Source organism: Helicoverpa zea, chromosome 7, assembly GCF_022581195.2.
Source record: "Helicoverpa zea isolate HzStark_Cry1AcR chromosome 7, ilHelZeax1.1, whole genome shotgun sequence".
NCBI classification, from domain to species: Eukaryota; Metazoa; Arthropoda; class Insecta; order Lepidoptera; family Noctuidae; genus Helicoverpa; species Helicoverpa zea.
The window spans coordinates 11,952,998-11,969,406 of NC_061458.1; the positions used below are offsets into that span (position 1 = coordinate 11,952,998).

Sequence of the window (16,409 nt, forward strand, 5' to 3'; positions counted from 1 at the left end):
GAAACTCGTGTGCGGCTCACTCATTCAAATAGATCATTCAGATATAGTGATAGGTTGGTTGTTGTTTGCATCTTTCTGATATATTGAGCGGTTGCGATTTAACAACTTTTTTCTAATTTAAAAATATACTATTCTTATGACTGTAGGTACAACCTACTTCATTTATATTAATTAGTTCAATGAATAGTCAATCGCAATCTAGTATTGAGTATAAGCATTAGTTTAGTAAGTATTAGAAAATAAAAATGGAAATAGCCTTCTGATTTCCCTTCATACTTTACACAGGCTTAGGACTGTCTACCTACGTAATTATTTACGTGAAAATTAAATTTTAGTTCAAAATGTGTATTTCAAGTCAAAACATGTTTGTTCGGTTGACACGATTATAATACCGAAATATTCACTAAGGACAAACAATTATAAGCCTTATGCGTCAGCAATAGAGTTAACAACTTATCAACTTATTGTGGTCAAAGTAACGATATTCGTAATCGTATGGGTGCGAGCGAGACGGCTCGCCTGACGTTCCAACCAATGGCGCGCGACGAAGCTATCCGACGCCACAGATTAGTTAGTACCCGACGCGATGACCGACGAGTGAGTGAGGTGTAAAGAAAGATATACTGAACTACTGACACATTCGGATATGTAAAGATATGAAGAGTGATTGATTCAAATGGAATGATTCATATCATTTGTATCTATCACTCCTGAGTTACCCATCTCTAATTAACTGGAATTTGAACTTATCGATGTTTCATTTCTTATGAAAGTCCGAATTTAGAAATATTATCCCGTGTATCTTTCGCGGAAAACTACTTTAAGTTCTACAACTATAGAAAACCAAAAATATTTAATTTTATTTTATTATATAAAAAAAAAAAGTTTTTAGCATAGATAGTTTTTACACCCGTTACGATACATACAGGTATAAAAGCAACAAATAAATACCTAAACTAAACCAAAACCAAAGTTAAAAAAACCTAAACCAAAGTGGAGCACATCTTACTCCGTACTCGTCGATCCGCAAATTCTTTTACCTGCCACTGACGTGTCTTACTGCAGAGTAGTGCAGAGTGCAAACACAATCAGACGACTTCGGAGTTCTCACTGCACTCGCTTTAAGTACAGGAAACTATACTCACGGTAATGTAAAATTGCTGCTGCTTTTCGTGACTTTACATTTTGGAGTAAGTAGGTAGGTATTTCACGGACGGTGACAATATGTGTTTAAACTCTTAAACCCAAGACGGAAAAAGAGAGGTATTACAGATGTTGCAACTTCAGCCGTTCAGTTTCGGATCAATAAAAAATTCTATGGGTAATAAATACAAGTAGAAGATAAAATTAAATAACTCATGTGATAAAAATACTCATGTGTTGATGTTATTCGAATTTTGGACACATACCATAACAATACGGCATACTTTCCTTAAAATAATACTTACCCATTACCTACCCATTTGTACTACACCTACATACCCATTCCTAGTTTACTACTTTTTACGTTACTTTCCCATCTAAACTTAAGTACCTACATAGTTAAACACACTCCCTTTCACAGCTACGCTTCTCCCATAAAAGTAATCCATATACCATTAAAGAATATCTCATTTATAGACCACAAAACCGCGTAACTGCCTCAAATTCCTCACCCCGTCCGTACGTACATACACATGGAGAATTCTACCTATCATCCTTCTTAGATAGGAACTTAAGTAGAATAACACACATTCACAGCTACTTCCATAACAAACAACGATAAAAGTAGAGTAGGTAGGTACCTTATTTATAGGCCACAAAACCGCGGAAACGCCTCAAATTTCACCGCGTACGTACACATTACACAGGAAGGGTGCTCTCGGTTCAATGCTCCACTCTTCCACCATGCCTTTGAGCTCAGTCGGCAGCTGAATAAACGCAACAATTTGCTCCTGGCTTTTGTGGTAGACATGAGATTATCCTGCTGTTAGTCTTGCCAATTTTGGAGGGAATATAGTATTGCATTGTATGAAGTGCGAGGTTTTCGTGGAATAGTAGCTGTGTGGAGTACCTATGCTTTTGAGTAATAATCTTCAAAAGTATGTTTGTAATATGAAAACAACAAATGATCAGCAATCAGTCTATCAATCTAGGAATAATCATAATACTTAGTCGGGTAAAAAATAACTTCCGTGATCCAGCCAGTCTCTGAGATGCCTAGATCTACGGGGCTTTTTATTGTCATTGGCTATAAGCTGATGGTCTATAGAGTAACCTACCTGATTGCTCCTAATTCTAAAATAATATTTTAAGCTATTATCTCAAATTACACAACGCCACCGCCTTGAGAAGCTAGTAAAAACTAAAACGTCTCATCAAAATTGTCGACACCAACCACTTAGTCTATGGAATTAGGTCACGGCCGGTCTCGAATTTCCAGGCTTTTTAGTTAATTAAGTACCAGACTAGATAATTATACTGAGGTACTTAATATAGAACCTACTTAGCTACCTGCCTACTTTTAAGTACAGGAGACTACGGTGCCTTCATCTATATTTATTTTCTGTTCCCAATAATGTAGCCGTAATCGGTGTAAAACAGAAGTAACTTTTATTTATTCATCTGTGGTAATATTCTAAGAAAGTTCGGGGTATTTTTTTTCGACATTCCTCAGTATATTTTCTGCTTGAAATGCATTAACTTTTTTTAGTTTTTAATTCCTACAGACTACAAGACCAATCCCAAAATACTTTGATTAAAGTCAAATTCTTATTCTTGTACTTACCTACAATATAGTAAGTACCTAACTAGATAACGGTTCCCAAATTACAATCCAATAACGTCGCAGATTTATCCAATCTTACTGAAAATCCCTGAAGCTTACGATACTAAATTGTGTAATTCAAAAGGCATTATTCGTATTCCCAATGGACATTCATGTAATCCTAAAAGATTATTCTAAGTATATAAGGCTTATCAAATTTACATACTAAATGTTATTTCTCTTATTTTTTCGGTAATGCCAATAAGCCTCTAGCGAAAAGTCGTGACGGCCAAGTGGTTGAACCTACGGTCTCTCAAGTACCAGGGAGCGGGTTCGATTCAAGATCAGGTAAGTACCAATACCAATGTAACTTATGTAAAGATATTTATGAACTTTCTTTATGCATCTTATATAGCACTAGCCGTTTTCCCGCGGTTTCACCCGCGTCCCGTGGTAACTACTGCCCGTACCGGGATAAAGTATAGCCTATGTTACTCGTGGATAATGTAGCTTTTGAATGGTGAAAGAATTTTTAAAACGGTCCAGTAGTTTTTGAGCCTATTCATTACAACCAAACAAACAAACAACGTTTTCCTCTTTATAATATTAGTATAGATATCGTTGAGAAAACGTTGGAATTATGTCTGATATCATCAATCACTTGTTACCAGTCAAGATTAGTGATTGGGTTTGTGTGCAAAGCAAGCAAGCTTTTACAAAAAGGGCCCTCGATCCAAATGCACACATTGGCCCTGTGAATTGCAGTGATGATGCGGTGTAATTCAATTAAAACAACCAAGTTACGTCCTTATCATTTTATTCTCACAAGAAAAAACGTTAACGGATCTCTTAAAAATTACAATAACGAAAGAATTGTCCACAGCTAACAAACGCATAGCTGCATAATACGATATATTTACAATTAAGCTCTTTGGCTTCTAAAAAGAATTTACAAAAAAAACTTTAAAAAATCTTAATAAACTTGCGAATCAAGTAACGCAACATAACATAATTTAAAATTATTAATAAAATTTCAACAGAGGACTTAAATAAATTAAAGTTAAAATACACTATACAGAGTGCCAGAAATTCTAATGTGATTTTTTTACAAATGTGTCGAATACTGCGTCGGTAAACGATTTTAATTGCTAAATGTACAAATAGAACTTAATTTTTCATTACTTTTCGTAAATGTAAAATAAAATGAATTAATTTTCTATAATAAGTAACATTTACAAGACATGTAACGTTTTAAGTAAACGAATAGATAAGTAATATTAAATTTTAGATTTAATTGTACAAAGCCCTCTTAGAGTTAGCCAAGTAATTTCGATCACTGTTCAAAATATACAATCTAATTCTTGGCTTTTGTTGAAAAAGTTGGTTTCAAAAACAATTTGAAAATAAAATCTTTAGTACAAACAGCGGTGGTATAGCTTAAAGGCTTATTCACAGCCGATTAGCAAAAATATTCAGGTAGACAGAATTGGCAGACAAAAATAAATCAATAAATATTTTTTGTTAGCTTACATGACGTTCAAAATCTTTACAGGCCAAGTCCTGTTGGCTGTACCACAAATTGCGAACACAAAATATTATTTCCTTTGATAAACTCTCCTAATTTATGCCCGAGTTAGACTGGCCTCACGAATGAATACAGAAATACATTTCTTCCCTTCATCAAAATTCTTGTGTCCAGCAAATTTGATTCTAAATGACGTTTAATTACAGTCCATAATAATTCGTAACGTCAATCAAACTTGTCGAAAAATAACTCCAACAAATTACAAAATATAATCAAAAACCGAAAGCAAACATTGAAAAGGATTTACCCCCGCACTCAGAGACATTTAATGATTACTTAAGTCACTCCTTAGTGACAGATTCTGCACGAAGAAACGGCCTAAGTAACCATTAAATGTCTCTGAGTGCGTCCACTATTCTAATAACGCGATACAATGAAGTACTTTACAAATTGGAAATAGAACGATAGTCTGAGAGCTTTGTGATGCATACGTGGTTTAAAAGCTTAGAGCTCTCAGACTATGGTCGAGAAGCGTACTACCTAAAAATAGGCACAGAAGGGTCAGTACATTTTGGTTTATTAAGGGAGACCTAGAGTTTATCACATCGACTATTTAGCCTTAGGGTGCTCAATAATTTACAAATTGGAATGTTAAATTGTCCATGGTTCTTTAACATTAAGAAACTCCAAAATATGTCTTAAAATGACATTAATATTGAAAAAAACTTTATAGTTTAGAAAGTAAAACTATTTTTTGTATGTTATGCCTAGAAATTTCGTAGAAAAAAGTAAATAAAATGAATTCTCGTTAAAAAACCACGGACGCACCCATAGGCTCTAGGGTAAAGCATGAGAAGTTACGACTAAATTTATCCTATACCCTACAAATAGCATTGAGCTGAGATCTCGCTTCTAAACGATTAGTATAACATCTATGCTAAACTGTGACTCTTCATGGAAACTTGGTTATAAGTACCTTGGTGTTAACGTAACTGGTGAGGTTGATATAACTTTTAAAGTAAATAATATACCAGATATTGTAATTAATTTTAAAAAATGCTATTTCGATCCACGTACGAAATATTATCTGTGAGATCGATTCATTTTTGCTGCCTCTCTGCATGAGTGATAAGGTAACTGGCAATATTTAATCGACTTCCCAAAAAGAAAGAAGTTGTTTGTAAAATCGAGTAATTAGTAAAATTAAATTTTCTACTCCCATGTTGTTATATTAACCTCACCCAGTCACCTTACAAAATGAACTGCTTGTAAATCTATATTAAAACATCCACTACACGAATTTTGATAGAATCCCAACAATAAAATTCGTAAATCCGGCGCGAGCAAGATCCGTAGATCCGGCACGAGCAAAGTCCGTGGTGAGAATGTAACAAAATCCGTATAATTTTAGTCTGTCGGTACTTAACTGGTACTAACTCCGTATCATACGACTAGTTGTTCTAGATATAATTACGTATGCCTGTTAGTATAATTCGCTATTATATAACTTCGGTAGCACACTATCGGTTTAACACCGTAACGGTTAAATCTATTGTAACTATAGACATTAAGAAAATAAACACATACAGATTAATATTTGTATATAGACAGCTTTGCAGTACACTTGAAATATTAACTATGTGAAAAATTATGGGGGGAAAATATAATTATTGTAAGTATTTTTTTTTATTTATTTAAAATGATGGGTCCTAAAATGCAATTGGTACCTACACTACGCCACTAGAAAAAAATTGTATTAAAAATTTGAACTATCAACACCGGATATGTAATACGTAATGAAAAAAATATCGGATTTGACTTGAGACACTTATTAGGAAAAATATAAGTTGTATATATATTTAATTTATCACTGTAATAAGATATCATATATTTTTGAATACCTGTAGTATTTTTTTAAATTATATTTATTCGGTGAATCCACATGAGAGCTGCTTATTTTTTTCTTATCCTAATAAGTGTCTCAAACCACAAGTATCTCTGCCTAGTGAAAATAACTAAGCATGACACTTCAAAAATTACATAATTCAATTTCAATTACGCTAACAATTTGTCTAATTTAATTAACTTTTTTAAATTGACAGACACGGAATTTTAACAAATTTCGCGAAATCTGTTTTTTTTTTTTTCATGTAAGAATCAGAGATTACGTCAAATGTACCGTCAGTCGTGCGTAATATGTATACGTTTTACATATTAATACACTACATGTATTATACAAAATATTTGTTCCGCAGTTTCGTAAATACACATTAATTTATATACTTAGAATTGTGTTTAAAACTACGAAAACTTAAATGCCTCTTTCATGGCTATTCAAAAACTTTATCTCTCTCATATTTATCAAAATTGTAATAAAACAAATTTGGAAATAAAAAGGCATATCACAAAATAAATATTTGAACATATTTATTGCATAACTCAACTGAATAATCAACAAATAATTTTAGAATATTCTAACGTAACTGTTTCACGCATTACCAAACTGCGGCACGTGATTGAATTAAGTATAAATATACCATTAACGGTAACAACGTTCAGTCACAAATATCAACATTAATTCAAAATCGACAATTAGATAAGAAAACAGTTTTTATACTACGCTGCCGCATTTTCCGTTCGTTAATGAGAGATTGGGGCCTAGCGATGGTCGGCCCAGTGTACTGTGTGCGAAGCTAGCACCGTTGTGATCGAAGCCATTCATGTACTGGTTGTTCTGTAGCCCGATGAGGAGTTCGACGAGGGCCTTACTTGCGCTCTGAGCGTTGAGGAGTTCGAAGATGATGCAGTTGCACTCAGGCTCGGGGTTCTTGAGCGAGCTCTTGGTGCTGGAGTTGGAGCTGGTGGAGTTGGTGTTGGAGCTGGGGGCGGAGGAGTGCGGGGGCGCGGGGTGCAGGGGGCAGGTCAGCTGCAGGTTCTTCGGGTACTGCGTGGGGATGCCGGACAGGTGGTTGGCGGCGGCGCGGGCGTAGAACACGCATGTGTGTCCGTCCGCGTCCGGGTAGTTCGGGTTGCCGTTGTGCTGTGAATAGAATGTTATTGGTAAGTGTTTTGTTTGAAATTGTTACGGAAGGGATTAAATTAATGTTGAGTGACTGCTTCTAGCTGTCGCAAGCGCGGCTGAGCACGAGGTTTCGGATTCGATTCCCAGGTCGGGCCGAAATCGCTTTGTGGGTTTTAGAAAGTACAAAGCAGTCCGGAGTCTGGAAGTCGTTGATTGATACACCTGTGCATCGGAGAGCACGTAAATGTCGGTCCTGCGCCTGATCTCTCTTCAGTCCGTCCCATCGGGCTATGAGAGTGAAGAAATAGTGAGTGCACTTGTGTTTGCGTAAATGCTTGTGTATTTATAATATTTATTGCGCAGTTGGCTAATCTCCTTACGTTAATTGGTTAGGAGGACAGCATCAAATGTACTCTTTCTTTTTTAACGATGTTAAAAATCATCAAATGACCCCTCCCGTGTGGGTTAGCAGTGGTGAGGGAGTGTCAGACTCTTACAAAAACCGTCGTGTTCCGTCATAGGCCTTTTATGTACCAGGGTCGCGGTATCTCTTTCGAACAACCCGCAGCCCCGGCAGGCCTTGGCCCTGCTGGGCCCCGCTGGGGTTGCTGACATCTCTTTGAGGAGCGCGTGGTACAACGCACGCCGTCGACACGGGTCTGTCGTCTAAGCAGACAGAGGGACGATGAGCCACCCGAAGTCACCGCCCACAGACCCACGCCTACGGTGGCCGGGAGTCATCACGCGACACCCGGCGCCCGTGGTGTCTACCTGGCCAGCGCGGCAGGATCATGACGTGTACTGACCCATATGAGCAGCTGCGCGGCGGCGAGGTGCCCGGCGGCGGCGGCGGCGCGCAGCGCGAGCGCGCGGTCGTGCGGCGCGGGCGCGGCGCGCGCGGGCGCGGACAGCGCGCGGGCGAGGGCGGCCACGCCGCCGCGCGCGCCGCACGTGCGCAGCGCCTCGGTGCCGGTGGCGACGGGCTCGCTGCTCAGGAACGCGCGACGCTCGTACTTCAAGCGGATCCACCTGGAATACAAAGGTTTAAAAGTGATGAGACTTGGTTCGCGACAGACGCGCTCGCACTCTCTGGTCCTCGCACTCGCACGATCACGTGTTCACATTCGCACTTTCACGTGTTCGGACTGGCACGTGCATGTGTACACATTCGCACTCGCACGTTCATGTGTTCGCACTCGTACGTTAACATGTTCACACCCTCACATGCAGGCGTATGAGCACTGGTCGGTACGTACGTACATATCGTTCACTCACATACATCACATCACTCTAATTGTAAAGTTCTTACCTCTCTTTCTCCTCTCGACTAGACGTGGCCATGGGTTTGACGTGTCCCCTGAGATCAGCCTCCCATATTGAATTCGCGAGCTCATTGCCTAATGACACCATGACACTCACGTGGCTCAATCTGTGACGAAAAAATACATATTTCTCATGATTTTGTACGTATTATTGAAACCTTATATTCAAGAACTAGTCGTTTTCCCACGGTTTCACCCTCATCCAAGGAAACTTAGTACCCATACCCGAATAAAATATGCCCTATGTTATTTGGGAATAGTAAAATTAAACAGAGAAATAATTTTTAGAATCGATTCAGTAGTTACGGAAAAAACAATATTTTTTTAAGTAATAGTAGCTATGTAGTAATAGTATTAGTATAGCTACCGATAAATATGCACATTCTTATGATGATTATGTATTATTAAGAAAGAAATACGTACGGCCACTCGTCGAGATCCAGCGATCGTACCCGCGATATGTGCGAGCCGAGGTTCCTGTGTATGCCCGAACACTCGATGCAGATCAATATGCCTAGGTTCAAGCTCGCCCAGTCTGGATCTAAAGTAAGAAATAAATCGTTCAGTTATAGCATGTTTTAGATATACACATTAAAATTTTGCATTTTTGTGGCCTCGGAAAGTAAAAATATTTAAATATTTTTTTTAATTTACATACAAATTTTTTTAAGGATTTTTTTATCCATAAGAAATTAACTGTTTAAGAAAATAAATGGGATGTAATCGTGGGAAAGAACAAGATTTAGTTTTTTTTTTTCAATATTTGCGTTATTAACATATTGTTTATAGCTCTAACTCGATTAGAACCTGTTTTCCTTATTATACTTTATAAAATAATCTTTTAAAATTGAATCCAATTTAAATTGAATTTAAAAGTGGAGTCCTCGTTGCTAATGTTTGGATGCCCACCTCACGTATGTTATGTATATGTCTGTTTAGATCTATTTGTATGTGTATTTGCCAATTTATGTATTGTATGTTAATATTATTAGTATGTTACCTGCAGCGCCACAGTCACAGCACTTGTCGTTGCCGTGTACCCTGCGGATGTACTGCGTGGCGCGGACGTCGCCTGTCGAGTTGGCACCAGTCGGCATGGGCTGGCGGGACGTCTGTGGGTAAGATGTATAGGATTAGAAAATAGCTGTGAAAGGTGTATCTACAGCATGCGCAGTGTGTAGCGGACACGGGCAGCGTAGAGAGCTCAATCATTATGTACAAACAGCTTCACAAGCGTATGCTACCGAACCGTCTCACTTTACGCTGCTCTATGAGAGGACAAGAAACCAGCATTGATGAAAGCGCTATGTGCCTCTTTTACGCAGCGAAGGCCCTAAGGCATATTGTTCGAAAACACAATAGGCACATTGTTTACAGATTGAGATAGCAGTGAAGATAAAAATAGTATATATATATAATATTATATATACTAGCTTCAGTTCGCGGTTTCACCCGCGTCCCGACGCCGGATGGTGCCAAAGCTATCCTTTGTCCTTCTCCTGGGTCTAAGCTATCTTCCCTCTAATTTTCAGCTTAAAAGGTTCAGCCATACGAGTTATAACATGTGTAACTAACGCGACTTTCTTCTATGTGCATAGATATAGATAGTGTTACTGACCCGTCCCTGCAGCGCCGCCAGTATCTGCGCCTCGACGGCCGCCACCCATGCGTCGCGCTCGGCAGCCGCCGCGCCCGCAGCCCCGGCGCCGCCCGCCGCGCCGCACACCTCCCAGCGCCAGCGCTTGCCGTCCAGGCTTACTATCGTGAACTCGCAGGAGGTCGCGTATTCACCGTCTGAGGAGGAAATAAGTATTATTAATATGCATATTAGTTATTTTTTACATCAGTAGTAGGTAACAACAGCAAAAAAATCATTAGGTTGGCTTCCAAGTCTTGCATCAAGGCGTGCGATCCTAATGATTGGGAGAAGCTTACCTTAAATAGGTCATCTAATCGAATCAAAAAGACTCGAACACACCACAACTTAATTTATGAATAAGTTAATAATATAAGAAAAGTTTTTCAATGCAATGATGAGAGCAACCAGCTACGCAGACATTATAGTGCACAGCACAAATGCACTCACTATTCTTTCACTCTCAAACCGATAAGACGGGCTTCTAGACTACAGGCTTCTTTGTGAACGTTTATAAAAGCCACAAAGCGATTTCGGCCCTACCCAGGAATCGAACCCGAGACCTCAGTTATAGCAGTCGCGCTTGCGACCACTAGACCAACGACCAATCAAATCAACATTCAAACTTGTTGAAATATGGGGTCAAACTTACCACCTATTAACAGTCACAAAAATTGAATCATTCAATTTTTTACTGACCTTCATCCCCATCCTTCTTAACGCCACTACTCTTCATGCGTCGATGTCGTTTCTTAACATGCGGCGTATCCTTGTCCTGTCCGTTAGTGGATCCGAGTTCGGGCTCTGAGGCGAGGGATTGACGGCTGGTGGCGGGCTCCTTCATTGTGTCAAACGCTGACATTAATGCTTTGTCTGTGGCACGGGTTGGCTTGTCTTTATAACCTGAGGAGAGAAGCATTTCAGTTGAGTACAAGCGAACAATGTGTAAGCATTTGTCAGGTAAAGCTAGAAAATATAAATCTTTTATTTGATTTGCTATTAAAATAGACTATCTCAGGTGGCATAATGTTTGAGTCATCTTAGGAATGAAAAATCTTTCCCTATTGGCAGAGCAGCTCAATAACGTATACGTCTCTTCAGTCGACATACTTGCAAGACCTGGGTGAGTCCTATGAAATCTACAAACGTACGCATTTTTCACTATACAAATAACTTGCAATTTAAAGTAACCAACTAATTTAGTTATGTACTTATTATCTAACTTACTCAAAGCCAACTCACCAATAGACAGTCCACCAATGCTATCGTGTATATCGAGACTGCTGTACCCATTATACCCGGGTACCGTCGTGATGATAGACTTGGAACCCCTGGGCTTCTGTCCCGGGACCTTCACCGTCACGTACTGAAGTGAGATCTCTTTGCCGTTCACATCCTCCATGTAGTCCTGGAATTAAGAGTAATGGTAAGTAAACATCTGTTTCATTATTTTTTTTTACCATGAAGGTTGGTGATAAATGAAAAAAAGCCTGTTCTAAATTCAAAAGTGCGTCGAGAAAGTATAAGGAAATTATGAAACAAAGGTAGGAGGACCAGTAATTCTAAATAATACCAAAAATTCTACCACTCTACCATTCTAAATAATACAATATAAGATAGTTACGTATAACTAAGCCAAAATATGTAATGAAACTTACATGTAAACTGGGATGATAAGTCAACCTGCCATCATCGCACAACGTCACATACTTCTTCTTCCACTCCTTGTTCAGAGCTTTACTACTCTTCTTGTACAAGTACCCCTGCTTCAAAGGAATCGCTCTACCAGACCCCAACTCCCCATTCTTCAACCGATCATCCCCCTTTTTGGAGGGGGTAAAGAGATTCGATCTCCTTCGAGACTTTCTTGACGTCGTTGGCGTTGATGAAGGAGTCGGCAAATCCTTGGACTCTTTCGGGGGCTGTAGGTTATCTAAACAGTGAGGAGCTGTGAACTTGACGTTGTTATTCTCCGTTGCTATAGAAACGAGGCCTGAAGAAGACCCGTGGCTGCCGAGGGAGTTGCCCCACCGGGAGGACGTGTCTGAGCCATTCGTGCTGTGTATTTCTACGACGTGCGTTGAGGAGATTCCGCTGCTATTTGAGGATGCATCGAAGGATTGGGCGCCTCGATGTAAGTGGTGGGATGAGGCTGATAGAGTGTGATGGCCGCGGGGTAAAGAGTCCTGAAAGAAAACGTGATGATGATTAGTTGATGAATAATATTGTTAATATTGGGAATTACATATTTTTATGGACTCGGGGCGTAAACTATAAATTCTGTTGTTTATTTCTGTAAATAAAGTACTATGCAAAAGGGAAAACTGATGTTTTCTTCTTATATAGTGTATTTCAGCAGAATATATTTATTTACCTGCCACCTAAGTACCTAACAAAACTCATTTACTTCTTCAAGAAAAAGAAAATTCTCTAAAATCTAACAAACAATTTTCGTAACACAGAATGTATGTCAAGTTACACTTCTTTATCAAGACTTTTACATAATTCAATGTCAGAACGAGCTCAAGCGTAGGCAGTTGATAGCACAAGTTTCTTATACGGCAAAATAATGGCTTCCTACGGATTCAGACGTATATGGAATTAGTCAGTGACTCACATGATAGTAATTATTATTAGGATAACTAGCCATGACCTATTGAATTCGTGTTGATTAAATAACAATAGGTTTAATCGTTGTAGATGAAATGAGGAGGAATGACGTGACTAAGCCAGTGACGAGTATAAATGGAGGATACAGATAAAGAATAAAACTAAAGAGATGGATGGATTGTATGAAAGAGGTAAGAGAGTGAAAGGTAGGCTTGAGTCAAAAGTAATGGGAGAGACATCATTGAAACAACAAGAACAATGATATCAGAAATTTAAGGATCGAGAAGAGGAAAAGTACTGAGGATGGTGGCTAGAATTTCGTGTGAAAAGTATAAAAATCGTGGCTAGGTTGCTCACATTATCAGAGGCCGCTTTTAATGTTGTTTTTCTATCTGACAATCACCTATAAGTGTTATGTTGTTGCGGTCCAGTCAAAGCGTACCTTTACATCCTACGTTTAAGTACAATTTTCCTCTATTATCCAGTAGTTACGGCGTCATTGAGTGACAAAAATACAAATAAACTGTGTGAACTATCTTTATGGAGGTGATGTGTTCTTCCTGTACCTTTAAGGTCTTCTACTATCCATTATAGACTATAGCATCATTTAGATGTGTTTAGACCCTGATCGAAGTTTAGAACAAACGAACAAAGCCACGACTATTTTTAACCGTCTCCCAAAAAGGAGGAGGCTCTCAATTCGTCGGGATCTTTGTTTTGTTTGTTCAGTGATTAGTCAAACACGCCTGGACCAATTGCAGTATTTGTCTATCAAATTCTTCAATGCTAAAATAGATACGCAGCATCGAGCTCTTGTGGTTAAAAAGGACCATTTTTAATGCACACCAAATACATTTTATCTGCAAACTTAAGATAGTTTTCCAGGTAAATGCAAGCAATCGTCAATTGACGACACCTTACTGACGCGCAGCTTACATGAACATTGCCTAGACTTTATTGTTCTGTGATTCACAAACCACAAGCGGTAGCGACGACCACGTCACAAGTACTAAATACAGGACAATAAGTTATTGTTGACCTAATTTAGGAAGTGGACATCATTGAGATTATCAAACAAGTTTGTATGTATATGTGTGGCGATCGATTGAATCGCATTGTGTTTGATTGAAGCTAATTCACATGCGACTGCAACTTTGTGTGAGTCAATGATGTTTGGTGCATTGAAAAACGCAGTAGTTAATTGCAATGTTGTGATGTTTGGGCTTAGATCTTCGATATTGTATATAAACAGAACACACTAGGTATAATAATAATGGCGTCCACGGCTGATTTCGGCCACGGTGGCTGTTCTTATTTAAGGAGATCAGCCAGCTGCGCAGGACATATTATAGTACACGAGCATTTGCGCAGACACAGGTGCACTCCCTATTCCTTCACTCTCATAGCCCGATGGGACGGCAATCCGACACGACCGGAGAGAGATCAGGCGCAGGACCGACATTTACGTGCTCTCCGATGCAAAGGTGAATCAATCACACTATATATATAAACGATCAAGTTTTCAGGCTTACATTGAAAGATGGGAAACCTACTCTGTATTTAGATGGAAGTTGCTTATTCAGTCTAAATTGGTTAGCTTCGAGTTTACTAGTTCTTCCTTTAAAATAGAACTCCCAATTCCAATAGCTATTCAAATTACAGGAAGATCCAAAACCTTAATTGTCTTTTTATTAGATCTTCGGCTATTTGTTTTAATTGTGTTCAATAAACTATTCGTGAAGGGCAAAGCGAACAGGAAACCAATTGATAACAAAGGTCTGTAGGTACCTACTTCCAATTATAAAGACCTTGGTCGCATTTGGGAAGACGATAGGAAAATGATTAAGAAAAAGATTTGTTTCTAAGACATTGAAATAAAATGCAACTTGATGATTGTTACCAGAGCCAAAATCTGAATTTTATACTGTAGTAGACGAAGTCGTATGGCTACATGTACTTTGTAAGATCATAGCACCTATCATTCACTTCAGTTGGGGAAAAACTTAAAAACCTAAGTGTAAGTACAGGGTAAACACCGATAATATCACAATGTACTGAATCAAGTGCACTTTGATAATGATTCATTGATTCCCACTAACCGTTATCAACAAATAAAAAAGAACAGAATAAAACAAAATAGATAATCCTCACTTTTTACTTTCAAAAACAAGATAGGATATTTTCCACCTACATGCCTTCATTAGCCTTGAAACAATCAATAACTAGTTTGACTAAAATACGTTTGGCGAGATTTATGGCCATAGAAATACCACAACTTATGACACACCTTTGAATGACACGAAATTATGTAAGTACTAACTACAAAACGTTTGTTTATGAACACCTGTTTCTATTGTGTACTGTATGTCGACTTGAATCATAAAATTGGCAATACTTCCGTCTGTTCGGTTGTGTCTTCAATAGACTTGTAAGTATCGCCCTAATGTTTTGACCGTGTAAGCTGAGGATTTAAATCATCTAATAGGCCAGAGTTTTTGAGTAGGCGTAGGCTCCTTTTCAAAATCGATGGGAAATGAACATTTATAAGCAGTTGATGCCTTACCTATGGTGATGATAAGGACACAATTGTTTGTTATGATATTTTATGCTACTCATTATGTAAATGCTTTTTCTAAGCTACCATGCTGAATGTACCACGGACAGGGTTCACGAGTTCATAAGTTACATGAAAACTGCAATGAAGTACAGATGGTTTTAACGTCGGGATGTTTATGCATGTAACTAATTAATATGCATGTCCAATGGTATACTGTCTGGAGCAGTGAGAACCTAAGCTCAATGGACTTAATAAGCTTAAGCTTAGTAAGAACGAAGCTGGAACTAAATAGCACTTTTGGAGCTGCAAAAGTAATGCTTGAAAAACAAAAGAGTAACAAGAAAACATATTAACTTAATGGCACCTAGAAAGTCTAAATTCAAAATAACGTTAAGCGTGTCAACAATTTAGCCATTACATCACAAACGACCTAGCGTTCGACATTTCTGGTCAAAAAATATTACAAAACAAATCTTCCACCGCAAATAGGTATAATATAATACGAAAATTGAATAGATTATAAAATTACATGAGAGACAAAATTCGAAGCTTTCTCTCTGTATTCGGAATAGAACGGTCAGTTACATAGACGTTACGCAATAGGTAAGATTACACTCTGATAGTGGTATCAGAAGATTAGATATTGCGTTTGAAAATCGAATACATATAAGAATTCAGACGTCACGATTGTTAAATATTAACTACTAGCTGACCCGGCGAACTTCGTACCGCCTAATTATTGGAGGCATATATATTTAGTAAGTCACAAACACACGACACAATACTTTTTTAATTTTTTCCTTATTTGCTCACCGTTTAGACCTACCCTGGACTACGACAAACATTTTAAAACCAAAATCAGCTCAATCGGCCCAGCCGTTCTCGAGTTTTAATCAGACTAGCGAACAACAATTCATTTTTATTTATATGTATAGGGGCGATTCTCTGTAAGCTCGTTCAGCTCCATACAATTTCTGTCCTGGCAATTTTT

The 16,409-nt window shown here is 38.4% G+C and overlaps 1 protein-coding gene across 3 annotated transcripts in view; it reads right to left on the reverse strand.

Moving 5' to 3' along the window:
• Positions 1-3,546: 3,546 nt before the first annotated feature.
• LOC124631946 (centaurin-gamma-1A) overlaps positions 3,547-16,409 on the reverse strand; it is a 233,700-nt gene continuing 220,837 nt past the window's right edge. For all 3 annotated transcript variants that reach the window (XM_047166589.1, XM_047166590.1, XM_047166591.1), the window contains 9 exons: positions 11,910-12,437; positions 11,494-11,659; positions 10,951-11,154; positions 10,234-10,409; positions 9,616-9,727; positions 9,039-9,156; positions 8,603-8,722; positions 8,100-8,322; positions 3,547-7,311 (listed from right to left, as the gene is read on the reverse strand). In XM_047166589.1, coding sequence (XP_047022545.1) covers positions 6,883-7,311; positions 8,100-8,322; positions 8,603-8,722; positions 9,039-9,156; positions 9,616-9,727; positions 10,234-10,409; positions 10,951-11,154; positions 11,494-11,659; positions 11,910-12,437 — 2,076 coding nt within the window. In that variant the 3' untranslated portion in view covers positions 3,547-6,882. The remainder of the gene's footprint in view (positions 7,312-8,099; positions 8,323-8,602; positions 8,723-9,038; positions 9,157-9,615; positions 9,728-10,233; positions 10,410-10,950; positions 11,155-11,493; positions 11,660-11,909; positions 12,438-16,409) is intronic.